The following is a 23,361-nucleotide window of genomic DNA, read 5'->3' as shown; positions in this document are numbered from 1 at the left end:
ACACTAATCGGCGTTTCAGAGTAATTGAATTTTAAAGCAGACTGAAGGGAAATAAACTTCAAATAAACTTCAAATAAACTCCAGAGAAGAGGTTATGCTCTAGAAACCAGTTTAACATGTTCTGTGGTTACTTGGTTAAAGGCTCTGTTAATACTACTTCCAAGTAAACTTGACTTTGTAACAAAACAGCACAATAAGCAAAAAGAGGTTTTCTTTCTGAAAGCGTACAAGTAATTGTTTTAGAAATATAAATGTAAACCAGAAATTAAATATAAACATAAAGAACTATATTTGTGAGGGTGAAGCAGTTTAACCCAGATACCCAGTCCTTACCTACCCTCCAAATTGCCTGAGAATTTGAGATCCAACAAGACATTATGCTGGGGCATAATGCTAGGGAAAAAGCCAAGACAGAGCTTACCTTCAAGGAGCTTAAACCAATTTGTAACATGGTCCAAAAGAAGATAAATTTAATGTTTTCTTTTAAAATGTTGTTCATTCTGAGTGGGAAAGAATAAATAACTTCAGGTAGCTTTGAGCAGAGAACATCAGAAATGGAATGCAGAACCCATTTTTGTTTGCACAGTATTTTGCAGGCCTTATAACCTGCAGACATATTTTTACACAGTTCAGTCATAATGGATGTGTCATTTCATACTCTATTTATTTCATAAACATTATATCATTACTACTTGTAGGATCCAGATGGATCACTCTGAATGGCCGAATAATGTGGTACACGCTTATTCTGGAAACATTTACTGATGTCAGCTCTGAGCCAGGCTCTGTTGTTGGCACTGGATATACAACAGTGGATAAACAGATCAGTTATTTTGGAGTATCAACACCAGTAGGGAAAGTTATTTTAGAACAAGAAAAGAGTGCTTCATGGGTCATGATGCCAGGGTCCTGGGATCGAGCCCCGCATCTGGCTCCCTGCTCAGCGGGAAGCCTGCTTCTCCTTCTCCCACTCCCCCTGCTTGTGTTCTCTTTCTCACTGTCTCCCTCTGTCAAATAAATAAATAAATAAAATCTTCAAAGAAAGAAAGAAAGAAAAGAATGCTTCAGGTGTGTGGTAGGAAAAAAGCAAGGAGCATAGAAGGGTCAAAGTTCTTTACATACAATGGGATCCAATACAAGAAAGCAGAGTAATACCTATAAATCCTGGGGGAAAGAATGTTGTTTGAAGATCTAACTGATGAGTTAGGCCTCGAGATTCACTTATGGGTATGAATGAACTTAGGAACTAGATTCTCTATTAGCTCTTCTTGAAAAGACTGCAAGAGCTCTTGCCCAGGGGTAAATGAAGAAGCCTGGGAACAGGATTCACTGGGAGCAATGACCGTGTGCATTATAGCCCTAAAACCACGTAACCGGGGAAATCTGAGAACTGTGATTCCAGAAGACAGATTTATATACAGCCCCTTCTCATTATTCATGGTAGTTAATGGGCCATAGAGTCACTGCGAACACTGAATTAGTAAAGATCGAGCAATTGCTTCTAGGGGAAATGGTTTTCCCAGGGTTAGGGTTCCTGTAAGCTGCTAGTTACAATATTTTCATTGACCAGGGAATAGATAATCTTATTTTATGTGTTTCTTTTTAAAGACACTTTATGTAGGGGCGCACCTGGGTGGCTCAGTGGGTTAAGCCGTAGGTTGAGGGTCCTGGGATCGAGTCCGTCGGGCTCTCTGCTCAGCAGGGAGCTTGATCCCGCCTCTCTCTGCCTGGTCATGATCTCTCTCTGTCAATAAAATCTTTAAAAAAAAAAAAAAATAAAGACACTTTATGTAGGGGCACCTGGGTGGCTCAGTAGGTTGACCCCCGACATTTCCCGCCTCAGTCTGATCTGGGTCCCCCACCCCTGTCCCACCCCCACCCTCTAAAGTAAATAAATAAATCTTTAAAAAAAAAAAGAATAAAGATATTTATCATTCATGCGTTAACACTGAACTCATGGCCAACAGCACTGTAACTTGTGCCCGGAAGAGGCTTATCTGAAGTGCATGTTTTCTCTGGAAGGTACATCACACCACTTCAGGATCGTGCTTGGGGAGCATCCAAAAGGGTGAAACCACCAAGAAAAAGGACAAGAAGCAAAAGACTCGGCAGTAAATAGAATGTGAAAAGGACATTGGTGATGGGAGCTGAAACAAGAAGGCAGAGTGTTGCTGTGTTTGACCCCATTTGAGAGCGAGCATGTGGGGCAACCCAATTTTTTTTGCCATTCTGCACATGGCCATGGATGACTACAAAAGCACTCCAAGTATTGATTTGGGGGGTACACATAAATTTCAGTGAGTTGGTGAATTCGTAAATAGGAAATCTACAAGTTATGGGGATTGACTGTTTTTGACAGTAAGAACAAAAAAATGTGAAAGTGTGTGTGTGTGTGTGTGTGTGTGTGTGTGTGTGCCAGGGAGGGTATGAAAGGCAATGTATGTTAACTGTCTTGTCTTTCTTGGTAGAAAATGAGGGGCTAGAACAGATGTAATAAATACAATAGAAACAGAGTTTCGGTTGAGACATCAATACACAGAGGCTTAAATATTATTTATTTTTAAACTAAGAAAGGAATCACAAGATGAACTAAAAATAATATGATAACAAAAATTGGGAGACTGACATTGTGTCAGTGAGGAGAAGTGCTGGGTGTGCTGACACCCTCATTATTTGTAACAGGATCAGTCAATACTGTCTCAAGTTATTAAAGCAAGGACTGGAACTGAGAGAGGAAGAACAACTGTTCTGGCAAAGGGCAGCAGCAGGAAGCATGGCAAGAGTTAGAAATGCACCTCCCAGACACCCAAGAATCTTTGCTAGGGGTTCACCTGGGTGGATAACTACATTATTAAGTCCAAGTGCGTCAGCTCAGGAGCTCCCAGAAGCAGTCACCAGTATGGACTGGGACCCGCCAGAGATCTACTGGAGGAACAGTGCGGGAAGGAGGAAGGAGATAGGATGTGGGGACAAGCAGAGAGAGCCTTCACACCGCAGTACACATCTGACATCTGGGAAAGGAGACAGGCAAGGAAGGCTTGCGAAGGGGGAGCTGCAGTGCGGTTGTGCGAATATTTCAGCTGGACTGGTGGGGTATCCCTGAGCCCAAGTAACCTGTTCTGGGAGTCTCCCATGAGGCCAGAGGAGCCAGCCTGGTCTGGCTAGAGGACCCTCATAGTGCTCGGTCAACCACGGGAAGCAGCCTGGGGGAGCCACAGGTTCGTGGGAACACTGAGGTGTGGCTGGTGACAGGTGACTTCCCCATGCTTCCCATGGCAGGTGCTCTTGAAGGCAGATCTGAGGGCGACACGTCTGTGGCCTCTGCACCAATTATGTCTGTTACACCAATAAACAAGAACTCACCTGTTTTCTTTAAAAGGGCTCCATGATTGGGCCATAAAATAAAACCCAGCTAGATGCTGTATGAAAGATCTCTTAAAACCGAGGGATTCTCTGTATATTTTTTCCTGTTTTGTCAAAGATTATTTGATCATAGAGTTGAGGGTCCATATCTGGGCTCTCTACTCTGTTCCACTGGTCTGTGTGTCTGTTTTTACCCCAGTACCATGCTGTCTTGGTGATCACAGCTTTGTAGTAAAGCTTGAAATCAGGTAATGCGATGCCCCCACTTTTATTTTTGTTTTTCAACATTTCCTTAGCGATTCGGGGTCTCTTCTGATTCCATACAAACTTTTGGATTATTTGCTCCAGCTCTTTGAAAAATACCAGTGGAATTTTGATCGGAATGGCATTAAAAGTATAGATTGCTCTAGGCAGTATAGACATTTTAACAATGTTTATTCTTCCGATCCAAGAGCATGGAATGGTCTTCCATCTTTTTGTGTCTTCTTCAATTTCTTTCATGAGTGTTCTGTAGTTCCTCGAGTACGGTTCCTTTACCTCTTCGGTTAGGTTTATTCCCAGGTATCTTATGGTTCTTGGTGCTATAGTAAATGGAATCGATTCTCTAATTTCCCTTTCTATATTTTCATTGTTAGTGTATAAGAATGGATAAGGAAGATGTGGTCCATATACACTATGGAGTATTATGCCTCCATCAGAAAGGATGAATACCCAACTTTTATATCAACATGGACGGGACTGGAAGAGATTATGCTGAGTGAAATAAGTCAAGCAGAGAGAGTCAATTATCATATGGTTTCACTTATTTGTGGAGCATAACAAATATCATGGAGGACAAGGGGAGATGGGAAGGAAGTTGAGGGAAATTGGAAGGGGAGGTGAACCATGAGAGACTATGAACTCTGAAAAACAATCTGAGGGTTTTGAAGGGGCGGGGGGAGGTTGGGGGAACCAGCTGGTGGGTATTAGAGAGGGCACGGATTGCATGGAGCACTGGGTGTGGTGCAAAAACAATGAATACTGTTACACTGAAAGAAAAAAAAACAAAAACAAAAAAACCCGAGGGATTCAGAGGAGGTTAAAAAGGATAAAATCACACTAGGAAAATGCTAACAAAGAGAAAGCTAGTTAGAGTCATAATCATTTGATGGGATTCAGGGAAAGAGAGCACATGAAAATGAAAAAGGATATAATACCCAAAACACAAGTCTAGGTAATAAAAGTGAACAGCTATGAAATCAAAACTTAATAGTTTAGGAACTTGAATTTGTCCCTTTAGCAAATGTTACCCTTTGCTAAAGGGGTCTTCCATTCTTAGGATTTAGATACATGCTTTCAAGATGATGGAAGAGAAGAAGATTCTTGATTCCCAGATCAGGGGAAACTCCCTATTTAAATTTTTATTTTATAACAAATCCCTTTACACAACATATATCACAAGTCACAATTTCATACTTATTTGTGTGTTTTATTTCATTAATGCCCGACTCACCCTCTAAAATGCCACCTGATCCAGAACCTAGGGGAGGGTAGACTTACTGAGCGATTGTACGTTTCCTCTGAGAATGAGAGAGAATACATATTAAGCTGTTACAGTATTTTGTACTGAAAGAGAGGAACAAGGAAATTCATTTTTCACTCAGTACTTACAATGGGCTTCTCCAGAGCCCAATGCCATTATAAAAATAAGACACTCAAATATATATGAAGTCAGAGTGTTTCTAACAGATGAAAATAAAAATCCACTTGCTCTGGGGGCTCGGTCAGTTAAGTGCCCAACTCTTGATCTCTGCTTAGGTCTGATGTCAAGTTTGGGAGTTCAAGCCCCGCACTGGGCTCTACACCGGGCATGGAACCTACTTTTAAAAAGGAAATAAAAATCCGCTTGTTCTGCCCTTCTTGCCCTTCTGTAACTGTCCGTTGTAAGGGGTCTAGTAAAGACTCAGCAAGAGAGGTTGGTTGAGCCATTCCATAGACATGGAAAGTGGCACATGGGCTCAGAATAACTCTGGCCCAAACTTCATGATTCTAGTGTGAGCCTTCCAATGACCCAGATATGTGACTTTTGACACACTGACCTAATATGGCTCAAAATGAACAGACCTAGCAATTAAATAGTCCCCTTCTTCCGAAAGGGATCTCTATCTTCCCCAATATGACCTCATTCATAATTAATCTCTACAGCATTCCTCTCTTGGGCAGGTAGGTGGCAAGTGAAAGATGATGTAATTTCCCCAGGTTGCCTGGTGAGTCAGTTGCACAACTAGGAACAAAGTCCTGTTTTACTGGTGGCTAAGATCAAGAGGCTCAGCCCTACCTCGTGACACTTCCTCTTCTGTAAAATGACTAATTAAATAGTCAGTTATTTGCTCTGGGTCTTGCTCTACAAACACCAGACAAGTTTCAGTCCATGTTCTCCGGGAGCGTGCAATCCACAGGAAGGAAAAAAATGGAAAGGGCCAAGAGATGGGGAGAATGGTTATGTAGGTGAGCAAGGTCTTCCACTTAAAGCACAACATAGTGAGTGTAGTTAATTATACTGTATTGTATCCTTGAAATTTGCTAGGAGTGTAGATCTTAAATGTTCTTCACACACACACACACACACACACACACACACACGAAAACATGTAACTATGTGAGACGATGGGCTGGTTAACCTTACTGTGGAAATCATTTTACAATATACACCTCTATCAAATCATCCTGCTTTACAACTTAAACTTACACAATGTTACTCGTCAGTTATATCTCAATAAAGCTGGGGGGAGAAGGGAGGACAGACAGTTGTGAACATGCCTCTCTATCCATGCCAGAGCAAACAGAGGAATATGTGAGTACGGGGCTCAATTTTTAACCAGTTTTTTCTGGAGTGAGGCATTTCAAAACCTCAATTTTTAACCTTCTGTTTGAGCTTCTTCTGCTTATTCTGTTTTGGAACTTCGTTCATTGCTGAGTACTGGACCCCTTGCAGGAAGTTTCAAATAAAAGCATACATGCATGGACGCAGGTTACTTTTTTTTAAAAAGGATTTATCTAGTTATTTAAGAAAGAAAGAGAGCAAGCACAGGGTTTGGGGGAGAGGGAGAGAGAGTCCCAAGCAGACTCTGCACTGAGCACAGAGCCTGACACAGGGCTTGATCTCAGAACCCTGAGATCACAATCTGAGCAAAACCAAGAGTCAGACGCTTAACCAAGTGAGCCACCTAGGGGCCCCTGAATGGCCCCAGGTTATTAAAAAAGGGTAGAGATGCCGGGATGAAGTCTGTTCTGAGGCTTAGAATAAGGGGAGAGTTATTCCTGGGTATATTCACTGAGAATAAAGGCCCTGAGGTGAATGGTTCTTAAATTTCTATTGGAGGAAGACAGAACAGGTGCTCCCCAAGGCCCTCTAGTCTCCTGTTGACCCTCTGCAAGTCAATAGTCTTCTCCTATTCCCTCCCACAAAGAGTGGTCACCCATAGGACCTTGCCCCTCTCCCAAATATCCTAAAGGACCATCTCCAGGGCCACTCGGGTGGCTCAGTGGGGTAAGCCTCTGCCTACGGCTCAGGTCATGGTCTCAGGGTCCTGGGATCGAGCCCTGCATCAGGCTCCCTGCTCAGTGGGGAGCCTGCTTCCCCCCCCCCTCTCTCTCTGCCTGCCTCTTTGCCTACTTGTGATCTCTCTCTCTCTCTCTCTGTCAGATAAATTAAAAATGAAATCGTAAAAAAAAAAAAAAAGAGCCATCTCCAGCTTGCACCTGGGGCTGATTGCTGCTCCACTTCACCTCCGACTTGGCTCTTGTTTCTCAGCCAAATAAGATAGAGGAGAGCAGGTCATAACATAGTTCCAGGTAATTTTTTAATTTTAAAAAACCAGTCTTCCCAAACATTGTATTTTGGATCAGCATGCCAGTGTCGATTAGAAGTTTACTTTTAACTTTTGTTTGATTGTGGTTCTTTTTTTCTTTTTCTTTTTTTTTTTTTTTTAAGATTTATCAGTTGAGAGAACAGACTAGCGATAACTTGAGTCAGAGTGGGGGAGGAGACAGAGGGAGAGGGAGGGCAGAGGAAGAGGGAGGGGCAGAGAGGGAGGGAGAAGCAGTCTCCCTGCTGAGCAGAGAAAATGACTCAGGGCTCAGTCCCAGGATGGCAGGATCATGGCCTGAGCTGAAGACAGAGGCTTAACCAACTGAGCCACCCAGGTGCCCCTTGACTGTGGTTTTTGATCAAGACCTTACATAATGTTGCAGAAGTAATACCCTGTTTCAGTATCCAAGGACCCCAAAGCCTGCCTTCCTTCCTAGCCCCTCTTTCACCTTGCATCTGGATCTTTAGTTTATTTCCAACTCCCTGTTGCCTTTCAAATAGAAGATTTCAGCATTCTTACCTATTTTCATTTGCCTCTATCAGAATCACAATCTCACTCCCATTTTGCATCCCGCTGATACGGCTCTGTCCCCCTTTCTTTCTCCTTTCATTTAAGCTTTTTACTTGGAAATAATTTCAAACTTGCAGAAAAACTACAAGAATTTTAAAAAAATATTCAGAGCACCAATAACCCTTTCCACGGATTCACCTACTGTTAACATCTGGCGATACATGCTTTATCATTTGCTGTCATCTGTTTGTCCCAATTTTTTTTTTCTGAACCATTTGAGAATAAGTTGAGCATTCAGTTAGTAAATACTTAAGCTGTATTTGCTAAGAATTAGGATTTTCTGCTACATAACCACTGTGGTTATCAACTTCAATTAATATAATGCTGATACCATACTTCTATCTAATTTAGTGTTCATATCCCAATTTTGTAAATTGATCCAATAATTTCTTGCATGACATTCTTTCTTCCATTACAGAATCCAATCAATGACCAGATATTGCATGTGCTTATACCATCTCTTCAGTCTTCTTTTTTTTTTTTTTTTAAAGATTATTTATTTATTTATTTGACAGAGAGAAATCACAAGTAGGCAGAGAGGCAGGCAGAGAGAGGAGAGGAGGAAGCAGGCTCCCTGCTGAGCAGAGAGCCCAATGTGGGACTCGATCCCAGGACCCTGAGATCATGACCTGAGCCGAAGGCAGCGGCTTAACCCACTGAGCCACCCAGGCGCCCCTCTTCAGTCTTCTTTAATCTAGAAATTTCCACAGCCTTTCTTTGTCCTTTATGACATCGATCTTTTTAAAGAATACAGGTCCCTTTTTATTTTTAATCTTTAAAAAATCTTTTTCTTTAAGGATTTTTTTGGGGGGCACCTGGCTGGCTCCATCAGTTGAGCATGTGACTCTTGGTTTTGGCTCAGGTCATGATCTCAGGTCATAGGACAGAGCCCTGCAGTGGGCTCTGTGCTTAGCATGAAGTCTGCTTGAGATTCTTCCCCCCTCTGCTCCTCCTCCTGCTTGTTGTCTCTCCCTCTCTCTCTCTCAAATAAATAAATAAAATCTTTAAAAAAAAAAAAAAAAGCATTTTATTGGGCACTGCAAGCCCCCTTCTCTGCAGCACAGGCCACGGTTACATCACACCCAAACCCTACAGTTCTTTAAAAAAAAAAAAAAAAAAAAAATATTCCTCATTTTGTGTTTGTTTGATTTTTTTCCCTGGGGTTAGGTTCAGGTTATGCATTCCCCACTGGAACACTACAGCTAGAGCCCCATGTGTCTGTCTGCCCCTCGTTGGTAACGTTCAGTTTGATAACCTAGTCAAGGTGTTGTTCTATTTCTCCTTTGTATGGTTACTTCTTTCCGCCTACTTACTAATTATCAATCTATGGGACAAAGTTTAAGACCATACATATATGCTTCTTCTCAAAATAACCACCTCCTCAGGTTAGTATTCACTGATAGCTCTTGCCTAACCAATCTTTATTGTGATGACTGCAAAACGATGAGTTTTACCCCCAGCATTCACTCATTTTCCAACTGGCATTCAGCACTATACTGCAAGAGTTATCCTTGCTTCCACTGATTTATTTCTTTGCTTGTCTGTTTGTTATGGAATCCGAGATCCCTAATTTTCTCCAAAGGTCCATCAACCATTACTGTCCTTAATTATGTAGTGCTCAAATATCCCAGATCTGGACAGTGGAAGTCCTTTCAATCTGGCTTCCTGTGTCCTTCTGATACATCTTTATTTATTTACTTATCTATTTATCTCTTTGGTTTTATTTCTATTTATTTGTCGGGGGGAATCAGAGAGGGAGAGTGTGCACAAGCAGGGGGAGTGGCAGGCAGAGGGAGCAGCACCAGAAGCCTGATGACGGACCCGATCCCAGAACCTCGGATTATGACCTAAACCGAAGGCAGACACTTAACCAACTGAGACACCCAGGCATCCCGAGTTTTTAAATAATCTCTTACTTTCTGCTGTAACAGTATGCTCCAGCCTCAACTTTTGCTTCCACCCTATCCCCAACGTTTCTCCAAAGGCCATCCTTAGATATTACGCAGCAGGATGAACACTTGAAGATGGAGCTTAAGGAACAAGGAGAGGGTTCAAGAAGGCACCATGGTCAGCTATTTCAGATGCTATCGAAAGGCTCAGGGCAGGGCACATCACTTCTTCCACTGTTGTCCCGGGAAGGTGCTCTAGACAAGGAAAGAGGTGTTTGGACCATGGAGATGCAGTTACTGAGACCTCTACTATGTGCTCTGCACTGTGAGGGATACACAGATTATAGGACACCCATTCCAAGGAGGTGGCCCAGCAAAACAGACACACATGTCCATAAATACCCATAATACACCCCTGTGGGTATTTTCATTGTGCTGTCAGTGAGGTACATACAGTGCTTTGGGGGAGTTCTGGGATGAAAGATAGTATGTAAAGCTAGAAGGGTTGGAGTAGTTTTCATCGAGGTGACTTTTGGGTTAGATCTTGAAGGAGAGTAAGATTTGAAAAAATGTTTTTCCCGATGAAAAGGAGGTCACTACTTACGTATGCTGAATCAGATATGACTTTGCAGTTTCATTCAACTAGATCCAGTCTCCTGCTGGGTGCTGTGAAGCACAGAAAGAAGGCCAGTGAATGTAGGGCAGCACGTTTGCTTGATGCCCAAGTAAGGAAAGAACCATCATAATGCCATCTAATTTTTATTTTCAGACACAGATGAAACATGTGCTTCATTCACCAGACTAAGCTTCCACAGTGCTGTGGTCGGTACAGGACTGAATGTGAAGTTGATGCTCTACACAAGAAGAAACCAGACCTGTGCACAAGTCATCAACTCCACGTTTTTGGGGAACTTGAACGTGACCAAGAAAACTACCTTCGTCATCCATGGATTCAGGCCTACAGGTTCTCCTCCAGTTTGGATGGAGGACTTAGTACAGGGTTTGCTTTATGTAGAAGACATGAATGTGGTTGTTGTTGATTGGAATCGAGGAGCTACAACTGTAATATACAACCATGCCTCCAGTAAGACCAGAAAAGTAGCAGCAGTCTTGAAGGGATTTATTGCCAAAATGTTGGTAAGAGAGAATTTTCTTATATGATTCAGGGCCAAATTGAAACTCGTCTATTATCTGGAGATTTAAAACCAAGAGAAATCTGCAGTGAACAGAGGAACTATTTCAAAAACCCGACTAAGCCCCAGGGAAGGGAGAGAGCACAGCTGGAGGGAAGGCCCATAGGTATGGTTGTGCAAGTTGTGCACTGCACAGGATACCCATCTAAGGGAGCACCATTGTCATGCTGTACATTGTAGATCTATATATTTGTTATGATATTTTTCCCACTTAACAGTTAAGTGTCTTCAAGAAGGGATATCTTTTTCTATTTCACATAAAGGTGTCTTTTAGGCAAGAGAGGTTCTGTCTAGGGGTTTTCTGACTTCACTGTGTTAGAGTTTCCATATCTTCTAGAGTTATGTCTTTTCCTAGAAATGCCTAAAATTTTCTGACCCAGTTATCAAAAACCAAAACGGATAGATGTGATCTGATGAGAGATTTGTGTGTGTGTGTGTGTGTGTGTGATTTATATTTTTAGAAGACTCAGGAAGATTAAATAAATCTTAAATTTTATTTAGCGATCTATCTCAGGAATTGCCCCCTTTACAAAAAACCAAAATCAAAACCAAAAAACAACCACAAAAAAGTGACTTTATATGAGAACTATCTCAGAGACAATCAGGCCTGGTGGCCACTGTGGCCAGGGGCAGCAGAATTTTCACACAAGCTTCTCAACGCCACAGCCCTGGGAAAGTGAGTAATACTAGCATGACTCACCACGGGCTGTCCCAGCCCACTGCAGTGTTGCCCCACCCCCACCTCTTTCTTTCCTTCCTTTCTTCTCTGTCCATGGTGACTTCATTAACTGAGCCAGCATGAAGATAAAGGAGTTCACCAAAATGTTTCTTTGCCCTTCTCCTCAACTTAGAGCTGAAATTTAGAGATGTCTCCTCAATTTAGAGATGCCTCAGCTTGATTTCTAGCAGAAGCATGAATGAAGACGCTGTGGCATAAAGGTTAAGGCCCAGACTCAGAGTTGAACAGACTGGTTTGACTTCTGCTCTGCCCCTTCCCAGCTGCCTAATATTGGGCAGGTTACTTTGATTCTGGGTCTCAGTTTCCTCTTCTGTATAATCAGAAGAATGGCATTTACTTTGTGGGGTTGTTGTGACATTTAAGTGAGTTCATAGGTATAAGTTGCTTAGAAATATTTCTCCTAAGAACTGTATCCAAAATCAAATTTAGGAAGTTTCTACAAATGTTGTCAACTCCTCGGCCCCTTCCACTTTATAATGATGGACCTCTTGAAATTCCAGGCACAAGGAGCTTCTTTTGATGACATTTATATGATTGGAGTAAGTCTAGGAGCCCACATAGCTGGGTTTGTTGGAAAGATGTACAAAGGACAGCTGGGGAGAATTACAGGTAAGTCTTCCTTAAATGGGTGTGTGTTAGTCAGCCTGGGCTAGGTGTTCACTGAGGGAACGTGATACGGGCTGTCCAAGTCCTTGGGTTCAAAGCCAGCTCTTCCAATTACATAACCCTTCTGAGTGTGTGTCCTCTTGTGCAAAGGAGAGACCCTGATAATACTGACTTCAGGTTATTCTTTAATAAAATACATAGTAAAATAAAAACACTTGGTAAATTGTATATGCCGTAGAAAAGATTGGTGGTAACTTCCTTTCTCTTCTGGTTAGAAAATACAACTATGGCCCTTGGGGATTTGCTCTGTGCCCTTCAAACAGATAGCCATCTCCCTTTCACTTAATCTAAGATAACCTGAGCCACATACCTAATATGTTTCCATCTCCAAACACAGCTGGAGTCTCATGATAGAAAAATGAGATGGGAATTTTGATAGTGGGTTTTACTCTCTGAATATCAGCTTTCAGGGCAAAGCCAAATGAAAACTCAGAAACACAGCAGGTGGAACCCAAAACAAAAGCTTTCTTGCTGGGTTCTCTTGCCTGCTGCTCCAGTAACTTTCCACAGCCACAGAGGACAGGCTGAGGGAGGCTTTCTGTTTCAGAGACTCAGGGCTTCTCCCCACGTTCACTCCCTTCCCAGAATCCATCTCACACAGAAAGAGCTATTTTCAATCTGGGGAATCTGGAGGGTAGAAGTGAACAGAGGAAGGAGAGATTCAAACCAACTGTATTTGTGAGGTAAACTTTTAGCATTGCAGTCTGAATGTGCTGCTTGACTGGTAGCTCTGAGCAAGTCATTCTCATTTGTTCTCTCTCTCTGTCTCTGTCTCTGTCTCTGTCTCTGTCTCTCTCTCTCTCTCTCTCACACACACACACACACACACACACACACACACACATCATGAGTGTCTCCTCTAGCCCTGCTCCTCAAGGTCACATTGTTTTGTTTTTCCTGGTTCTTTTTTTCTCACTTTCACCTCAGCGAAAGTAGCCAAGGCCACCCTCATCTTTTTACCTGTTTCCTAGGGAGGCCAAGCTCTTTTTAAGTTTTTAACATTATTATTTTTATGTTTTAGAAAGCAACATGTCCTTTGTAAAAAGTTTCATTTCCTGGGGCACCTGGGTGGCTCAGTGGGTTAAGCGTCTGCTTTCAGCTCAGGTCATGGTCTCAGGGTCCTGGGATCAAGCCCTGCATAGGGCTCCGCACTCAACAGGGAGTCTGCTTGTCCCTCTTCCCTTTCCTCCACTTGTACTGTCTCTCTCTCTTGCTCTCTCTCAAATACATAAATAAAATCTTAAAAAAAAAAAAAAGTTTTATTTCCCTTATGGGACCAAAGGACAGATAGCTTGAATCTGCTTGTGTCCATTATCTGTTGGGAGCTCTTCTTCTGGTGGGTGGGACTTTCCCCGTGGTATGTTAAGAACCAGAACAGCTCTCCCCAGTCCCTTCCCCCAAAATTCTGGGTTTGTAGTGTTTGCTGATCTCCATGGTTTGAATACCTCACCACTGCTGATTTCAAGCTGCCAGCCTGACATGGCCAGCCACAAAGTTTGGGAAGAAATGAACAAAGTCTGCTGTCCAGTACTGGCCCTGGCAGAATCCAGCCCACCACTGCCTCATTCTGTCTCACCCCTCATTTCGCTCCTAGCAAATCTGTTCCTACCACTACTGTGAATGAGAGTGCAGTTTAACCTGGCTTCTGACCATGGATGGGAATCCCCAAGCCCGCCCGCCTTCCACTCTGGGCCCACATGGCCCTGCTCTGCGGCCGGAACACGGCTAATGGTTCACAGCTCAGTCTTCGGGGTCCCCTGACTTCCCTACGTTCTTCAGATGCCTCATCCTTCCTGATCCCTGCAGTCAGTCTCAGCTGTCCCCCAGAGCAGCTTCGGGGCGAAGCGCTTCTCTTGTCTGCTCACCTCTCACCACCTTTTCGGACTGGCCTTACTGGATTCTGGGTTGGGAATTGGGCCTGTTGCCTAGGGACACCGTTCACACCCAACTCCCCCACCGTGGATGGGTCTGCTTGTTAATCAGCTGGACCATAATGGCTGCTTCATTTCCTCCATTTCTCTTCTTTCATCTGCCCTTCTTCTCGCTTTTTCTTTCCAGGCACCTCTCCAGTTTTTATTTCTTATTAACTTCTTTTTTTTTTTTTTTAGATTTTATTTATTTATTTGGCAGAGAGAGATCACAAGTAGGCAGAGAGGCAGGCAGAGAGAGAGAGGAGGAAGCAGGCTCCCCGCTGAGCAGAGAGCCCGATGCGGGACTCGATCCCAGGACCCTGAGATCATGACCCGAGCCGAAGGCAGCGGCTTAACCCACTGAGCCACCCAGGCGCCCCTTCTCATTAACTTCTTAATGTCATTGTTTTTCTTTTTTAATTTTAAATAGCCTCCCAGCCCAACGTGGCGCTTGAACTCATGACCATGAGATTAAGAGTAGCGTGCTCTACTGACTGAGCCAGCCAGGCACCCCCTGTTTCTCATTAACTTCTTTAACACAAATGGTGGAGCCTAAGTGGATTTTAGAATATTCCAAGTACCTACATCACTTGATAAGACATTGCTTTTGCTTCTCAAACTTAAGAGTGTGCCCAAATCCCCTTAGGGGTGCTGGTTACAATGTCAGCTGGCTGAACCAGCACTCTGGGGTCGGGGTCCAGGAGTCCACCATTAAGCAGAAGTTGCAAGTGGTCCAAACACCCTACTTTGAGAAATGACCTTGGAGCTATGCCGTCCAGTCCAGTAGCCACTAGCTACATGCAGCCACTGAGCCCTTGAAATGTGACTAATACAGACTGAGATGTTCTATCAGTGGAAGACACACACTGGATTTCAAAGACTAGGTTAAAAAGCGATATTTTTAAAAATCTCAAATATATTGTTTACATGTTAAAACGATAATATTCTGGATATGCCAGGTTAACTAAGTGGGGCTAAATACAGTGTGTCATTAAATAAATCTCCTTATTTCTATTTACTTTTTATTTTTTTTATTTTTATTTTTTTTTTTTTAAAGATTTTATTTATTTATTTGACAGAGAGAAATCACAAGTAGATGGAGAGGCAGGCAGAGAGAGAGAGAGAGAGGGAAGCAGGCTCTCTGCTGAGCAGAGAGCCCGATGTGGGACTCGATCCCAGGACTTTGAGATCATGACCTGAGCTGAAGGCAGCGGCTTAACCCACTGAGCCATCCAGGCGCCCTCTATTTACTTTTTAAATTGGCTTCTAGAAATTTTTAAATGATACATGTAGCTCACATTATACTTTTATGGGACAGCATTGCCTTGGGGAGTTCACAGGGAACTTGGAGAGGGGAAAATGAGGCCCCTGCAACCGCACGCAAAATGTCAGATGTCTGTCTGCAGAGAGGTCTCTGTAGGATGTCTGTCTGTCTGTCTGTCTGGGGAGAGGTCTAAGGCTTTCATCAAATTCTCAGATTGGTTAATGCTATAATAAAAGTTAATGAGCACCAGCTAGACACTTTTCTGATGATCTTTGAGCAATAAAGAAGAGTTCCATTTTCCCATTTTGTTTCTGTTCTGTAATAATCTCAAAATGTTCTGGATTCAGATCCAGGAGTCCTTTTATAAGTCTTCTGAAGTAGCTGTTAATTCTACCTCCATTTTGCAGATTAAAAAAAACAAAACAAACAAAAAAACCCTGAGGTTTAGAGAAGTAAAATGACATACTTAAGGTCACATAGCTGATTGGTGTTGGGTTTGGGGCCCCAAGTCACATCTCTTCTCTTCCAACGGTCTCTGTCCACACAAATTATATAGCTTTTTAAGGACATTTTAACTGTGATTTTTGGCTGACATTGTAAGCTGATTATGTGTTATGAATTGTCACCAAGGTGATCATATATCCAAGCTTCCTATCCCCATCTCCATTTGTGTGTCCTGATGTAATAACAATCAGTAGCACCCTGATCTGTCTCAAAATTGCTCTGGTTTGAACGTGTGTAGTTGGTCGATTTCTCTGCTGTGGATCTGAAGGCTGCTATAGGCGGGGGCCCTCACTGTTCATTTCCTTAGACCAGAGGTGCTGCTGTCTTATGGGGGAAGGGAGACTTCCTCAGCGAACTCTTTCTAAGGTCCTGAGTTTCTCTTGGTGTGTGGAGAATGTCCTGTGGACTTGCATGTCAGGGTGTTGGTCCATCTCCACCCACATCAGTTTCAGTGGAGAGCCAAGCAAAGAAGAAAAGCTAGAGGGCGGGGATGAGAAAGATTAGGGAGGCTGATCAAGATAGGTCCCGAGGAAGCGAGGGAGTTGGGAGAGGAGAAATAGCAAGATTGAGGCCAGAAATTGGGAAGTCAGGCAAGAATGCCATCTCTTGGATTTTATCTCTAACACCAGGGGATGGAAGATGCCATTTAAAATGACTTTTAGACTCAGGGCTCTGAGACATCTTTTGGAGTCTTCTTCACTCCAGGTGGGTTTCTAGAAAGCCAGGCCTTTGGGCAGCTCTGGTGGTGCATCGTTGACTGTGTTGTCATTTAAAGCTTTTAGTTTGTGGTTACAACATCACGGGAGCTGCACTCTTGTTTTTCCAGCTGAGGGTTAGGAACGCCCAGCTCACATGGACCTAAGGCAAGAAGTTAGCCCAGGCAGCTGTGAGGTGGGTTAGTTCTACAGGAACTGACACCCACTTTATTTCCCTTGCTGATACCTGGCCTGACCAGTGAGCTTCACACTTTCCCACCGTGCTTGCCAAACCCAGTGCGATGAAACCAAGAGCTCAACAAAGAGAGGTCATTGCGTTGTGAGGCTGCGGCTCTGATGAAGACACTTGATCTCCCTGAGCCTTGCTTCCTGCATCTGTAAAATGGGAATAATAGCTACCCTGCCTCCCACAGGCTTGTGATGTGGGTCATATGAGCTAGTATATAGGAATAAAAATTGACACCGTAAAGGAGTTTTATTAATAACAAGAAGGAAAGGTTGAGGGAAGTTTCTGGACCATTTAAGATGGAATATGCATAAGTATAACATCTGCTTTTTATAAGTACCCTCAGGCACTTTTTTCCTGATGAACCGGTTGATCCCCTTGCCCTGGTCCCCCTGGCACTTGGTGCCTTCGAGCCCTGCTAAGGGCACAGCCCCTAATGGTGTCTGGATGCCATTCCCAGGGGGCACGGCCAGGGTAGCCATGTCTTCTGTGGGAAAAGGCCATGGGGCTGTGGAAAGGAGCCTGACAAAGCGGAATGGGAATGTGAGTGCTTGCCCACCCGAGAGTGCCCCATCTCCTGTTTGCCATCCTCCTGCGGAGGGATCAAAAGCCTGGCCACTTGTGACTCATGGTGTGGGGCTGCCAACCTGACTCGGTTTTCTTTCCAGGTCTCGACCCTGCGGGCCCTTTATACAATGGGAGACCTCCTGAGGACAGATTAGATCCTGGCGACGCACAGTTTGTTGACGTCATCCATTCCGACATTGACGGTAACAGTCCTTTCCTTGTGGGTCCATGAGCACCCCCTCCCACACTCCTAAAGAGTCTCCCCCTGAAGTTCCTCTGGATCCCTCTTTTCCTGCAGGCCAGGGTTCCAAATCCACTGAAACACTGAAGGGACACTGGTTTAATGTAGGCATCTGAGTTGTCTTGCTGGAGTGGAGGTGCTTTTCCCATCAACATTTCTTTTTTTTTTTTTTTTTTTTTTTTAAAGATTTTATTTATTTATTTGACGAGAGAAATCACAAGTAGATGGAGAGGCAGGCAGAGAGAGAGAGGGAAGCAGGCTCCCTGCTGAGCAGAGAGCCCGATGTGGGACTTGATCCCAGGACCCTGAGATCATGACCTGAGCCGAAGGCAGCGGCTTAACCCACTGAGCCACCCAGGCGCCCCCCATCAACATTTCTTATTTATTTATTTATTTATGATTTATTTGACAGAGAAAGACACAGTGAGAGAGGGAACACAAGCAGGGGGAGTGGTAGAGGAAGAAGCAGGCTTCCCGCTGAGCAAGGAGCCTGATGTGGAGCTGATCCCAGAACCCTGGGATCACTACCTGAGCTGAAGGCAGACGCTTAATGACTGAGCCACCTAGGTGTCCCATTTTTTTATTTTTCAAGTGATCATCTTGACCAATTAAGGCTGATTTACTTGCACACCGTGTGGACAAATGTTTCCATATATGCAGCAGGCTTTGGATGCATGATTTCTGTTTTTGTTGGTTCTTTCTCATTATTTTCTTAAGCTGAAAGATGTGTTCAAATGTTGTGTCTTTATGGAGAGCGATTTTGAGTCATTTGGAGCTCTCCAGCTCTCTCTGGATCTTCTGGCCATTTCTGTCTTTCCTGGTGCTGATATCATATCTGGGGTTGGGTACATGATATGGGGGTTAGGGTGATGTTAAAGATGGCTTTTTATATCCAGATGTCTGGGAGAAGAGCCAGAGTAGGAACCTGGCGGGGGTGTGGGGCGGCGCTGAGGGGACAGAACAGAGTAGTCTTTAATAATAAACCCTTTTTGAGGGCATCTGGGGGCTCAGAGGGTTAAGCCTCTGCCTTCAGCCTAGGTCATGATTTCAGGGTCCTGGGATCAAGCCCCTTATCAGGCTCTCTGCTCAGTGGGGGAGCCTGCGGCCCCCTCTCTCTTGCCTGCTTCTCTGCCTACTTGTGATCTCTCTCTCTCTGTCAAATACATAAATAAAATCTTTTTAAAAAATAATACATCCTTTTTGTGATATAACAACCTGAAAAATCCTTGATCAGGGGCCCCTGGGTGGTTTAGTCTATTAAGCGTCCAACTCTTCATTTTTAGCTTAGGTCATGCTCTCAGGGTCAGTGGTTCGAGCCCTGTGTCTGGCTCCACGCTCAGCGCAGAGTCTGCTTGTCCCTCTCCCTCTGCTCCTCTGCTCCTCCCCACCCCTTGTGCCCTGTCTCTAAATATATAAATAAATAAAATCTTGGAAGGAAGGAGGGAAGGAAGAATGGAAGGAAGGGAGGAAGGAAGAAAGGAAAGAAGGAAGGAAGAAAGAAATTGCTGTCTTTTATTTTTTTATAATTTTTTATTTTTTATAAACATATATTTTTATCCCCAGGGGTACAGGTCTGTGAATCACCAGGTTTACACACTTCACAGCATTCACCAAAGCACATACCCTCCCCAATGTCCATAATCCCACCCAGAAATGGCTGTCTTTGCACAAAAAGAAAAATCCTTGATCCCCTGTCACAGGCTGTCTGGTGTGATATTCAGCAACTGCTGGCCTTAAGAGGAAATGTCTCTGTGAAATGGATGCATTCTTACTATGCAGTTTGCAAAGTATTACCTTCCTAAAGTACAGTCCCTCAATGCCATTTTAATGCTTGATGGAATAGAGTAATTTATTTTTTTATTCGTGGAGAGAGAGTGAACTTTGAGGAAAGAGAATAAACTTTGCCATCAGGCAGAGGCAGGGCTGAGATCCCAGGTTCTGTCTTCTCCATGGTATCATTTAGTTCAGTAAGCCCTCTGAACCTCAGTGTCATCATCTGTAACTTACTTCATCTGAATTTACCAGTGGACACTTTTTAGACATTGTGAAAATGAGAAGAAGGGTGTGTACAGCACCTAGTACCATGCCCACAGACACGTGTAGGTTCTCAGTACATAATAGCTGCTATTATTGCAATGTTGCACTATCTGTATACGTGTACAAATAATCATTTAAGTCAAGTCAAGCACTTTACTGATTATTTTGTGGTTACAGAGTTAAAGAGGATAAGCAGTTATTAAATCAATCTACAATAATTTTGGCCCCCATTTTCTAGGAAAGTCTCCAATTTAAAAAATTTTGTTTCTTACAAAGTAAACGTTCATTTTTTTCTTTTTTCTTATTCATTAAAGACTGACATGAATGCAGTTAAGAGGCCCAGGAAACACCCGCAATTTGAGGGTTCCAGGCAAATATAAAGAAGAAATGTTATCATTTTATCAGACTTGCTGTGAATGAGTGATCAAAACCCCCTGCCTATAGAGAAAGAATGGAAATAAATTTCATTGCTGTCTTCATAGTCTCCTATTTGGAAATCACTGCTTTCTAACTAACTAGCTGGGTAACTTTGGACAAAATATTTAAATAGGTATAACAACAACAACATAGTCCCTGCCTATATTCTTCCAGCAAATGAACTATGCAACGTGAAAAGTTCAAAAATAAAAGCACAATATGTTCTTCTCTAGCCCTGGGCTACAGGGAACCATTAGGAAACATAGACTTCTACCCAAATGGAGGATTGGATCAACCCGGTTGTCCCAAAACGATATTGGGAGGTAAGTGCAGATCCTTCACATCTTGCACAGTAGTGGTTTTAAAAGGCTTATTTAAAAAATCTGATCTTATTCTATGGGTAATAGTTTTTAATAGAAAACAAATAATATGAGAAGATAGATACAGTGTTAGTATCAATTATGTCTTAAAAATTATTACTCAAATACACTATTTAAAAAAATATATAACAGCATTATTTACAATAGCCGAGATATGGAAGCAACCCAAGTTTCCACCGATAGATGAATGGATAAAGAAGATACGGTGTATTTATACAATGGAATATTTCTCAGTCATGAAAAGGAATGAATTAAATCATTTGCCACAACATGGATGCATCTAGAGGGTGTCATGCTAAGTGAAATTAGTCAGAGAAAAACAAATACCACATGATTTCACTCATACGTGTAATTTAAGAATAAAACAAGTGAACAAAGAAAAAAGAGACAAAGAGAAAAAAATAAACCCTTAATTATAGAGAACAAACAGAAGATTACCAGAGAGGAGGTGGGTGGGAAGATGGGGGAAATAGGTGAAGGGGATTAAGAGCACACTCACCATGCTGAGTAATGAGTAATCTACAGAATGGTTGAGTCGCTATATTGTACACCTGAAACCACTGTATATTAATTATACTTAATTTAAAAACCAAATTTTAAAAAGCAAATAACCATAACCATATGATTAAAAGCTAATACAAATGATTTTTCTCTCTTGAAAAGGTATGTCCTTGATCTAGAAATTTCATATCTAGAAATCCCTCCTAGAGAAATAATGGAAAAGGTAGACAGAAGTCAAAGTGCAAAGATACCTGACATAGCATTATTTATAAACGCTAAATTTTTAGAAATAGTCTAAAATATCCAACATGGAAAATTGTTAAATAAGTATGGTATGCCCACATAAAGGAATATAATTGTTTAAAGTCATATTTTCAGATTAATGAAAATGCTTACAGTGGGATGTTAAGTGCAAAAGACACAAAACTCTACAGTATGATCCCAATTTGTTTCTTTAAATGTATATTTGTACATTTGTAAGTATAGAAGAAAAGATTAAACGTAAATGCTGAAAATAATTATTAGTGGTGAACTCTGGATATTGGACTTCTAGGTGATTTTTGCGTCATCATTTCCTATTATTTTATATTTTCTAAATGAGCGTGTATTATTTTATAATGAGAAAAAACTCATAAAACAAAAAAAAAATGGATAGCTAGAAGGGAACATAAAAGTAATGCGGGGGACAGAATAAAAAACCCATCCTCAATTGCTCTAAGTATGTATTTGACCATTGCTAGAGAAAGTTAAATAATCATGAATATGATTCTAGAAAAAGATAATCTTATTACAAAATGGTAGCTGTGTACAGCCCCATGGGAATGACGTGGTGTTTGGAAATGATCCAGATGAATTGGCATAAGTAGGGTCAGCCATATTGTACCATAAATGGTGGGTGTACAAATCCTTTCCCATGTGGTAAGCGTCACTACCTCTAAGGAGCCAAAGATAGTGTGCTTTGCTTATTAAGGACATTCTCTGTATTGTTATCAATGTCATTGTTTCTGCAAGTGGAAGTTCCAAAAACAGTAAGTCAATACTGACCTGTCAGATTTAGTCCCGTCCAGCTTGGCCCGATGCGAACCCACGCTTTTCTTCTCTTGCCCCGGTTTATTTCTGTCCTTCACTGATCTCCTCTGTGGGCATAAGTGGACTCTGGGGGAGGAGGAGACATGGGTCTGATTCAGCACTGAAAGCCTCTCCAAGCCACCTGCTCATCATCATAACTCCTCTTCTGGGGTTCACTGTTTCCTACTCAGACCCTCACCTCCATTGTTTGCCCATCTTTGGGGCCCTGCTCCCTTTCCTGAATGACTGACTTCATCATCAGACCCATAGACCCATCCACCTTCCAACAACCTTTCAGTGTTGTGTGCTACGGTGCTTTGTCATGTCCAGCTCTCCTGATGCCATCTCCACACCTTGCTGCCTTCCTCTCTCGTCACTGCACTAATGGCACGCACTAGGAACGAACTGGAGGCTTGCCTTACCTCTTCTTGCCCATTCATGGCTTCCAGTGCCACCCCTCATTGTTCAGTCCTCTTACTTCACCCTACACCCTGTAGCAAAAGTGGAACCCCTACCTCTGGGCTTCTCTCATGAATGCCCTGTGTACACCCACTAGAGACTCCTTTAGGTCTCTACCGTGTCAGCCCCCACTTTGGCGTGAGAACATTCTGGAGCTGCCATAGAGCCTTGTTCATTGAATACAAAGTCCAGGCAAACTTGCTAGCTTTTTCATGGCTCTCAAAAGTACTAGAGAATCCTTATGTTTATTTCTTGCCAACTCCTGTGATCACTCCTCATGCATCTATTCTAAGATCTCCCTGCCTATAAACCCTCACCTCTGAGAGGTGACCTCGATTAAGATCTCACCTGAGGGAGCCATTCTATCTCTCCTCATTTGAGTTTACAAGGTCACTCTTCACATTCCTGTTCCCTTCTGCTCTCAGAGTGGAAGCATCCCCCATTCCTTTTCAAAGCCCTCTCCTCTGCTTGCCTTCCTTGGGAGGAATCCTCAGTGCCTTCTTTCTCTGTCTTTACTAGTTTAAATGTGTTTGCCTTCTGCTGAGCGTCTCTGGAGAAACTGTCATTGGATTTTTCTCTTCCTTTTCACAATGACAAAGGAAGGACATAGGTTGAAACTTAATTCTACCTCAAAATAGCTGCGTGACCTTGGTCAAGTCATTTAAGCTCTCTGAGTCTCAGTGTCCTGCTAGGTAAAATGGGGTTAATCATGCCTATCTTCTGTTATCCTGCCACGTGCCAGCAGGAATCCTGATCTATGGGTTTTTATAAGGATTCAATGGGATAAAATACACTGAAGT

At 42.7% G+C, this 23,361-nt stretch overlaps 1 protein-coding gene across 1 annotated transcript in view; it reads left to right on the top strand.

Annotated features, from left to right (window-relative positions):
* LIPH (lipase H) overlaps nucleotides 1-23,361 on the top strand; it is a 48,761-nt gene that overhangs the window by 9,675 nt on the left and 15,725 nt on the right. Inside the window, exons 2-5 of the mRNA XM_004745186.3 lie at nucleotides 10,443-10,810; nucleotides 12,106-12,214; nucleotides 17,560-17,661; nucleotides 20,387-20,476. Of these exons, the coding sequence (XP_004745243.1) occupies nucleotides 10,443-10,810; nucleotides 12,106-12,214; nucleotides 17,560-17,661; nucleotides 20,387-20,476 (669 nt within the window). The remainder of the gene's footprint in view (nucleotides 1-10,442; nucleotides 10,811-12,105; nucleotides 12,215-17,559; nucleotides 17,662-20,386; nucleotides 20,477-23,361) is intronic.

This window comes from Mustela putorius, unplaced genomic scaffold (genome assembly GCF_011764305.1).
Source record: "Mustela putorius furo isolate JIRA1106 unplaced genomic scaffold, ASM1176430v1.1 tig00003834_pilon_pilon_pilon, whole genome shotgun sequence".
Taxonomy (NCBI): domain Eukaryota; kingdom Metazoa; phylum Chordata; class Mammalia; order Carnivora; family Mustelidae; genus Mustela; species Mustela putorius.
This window is presented reverse-complemented; position numbering and strand designations above follow the sequence as displayed.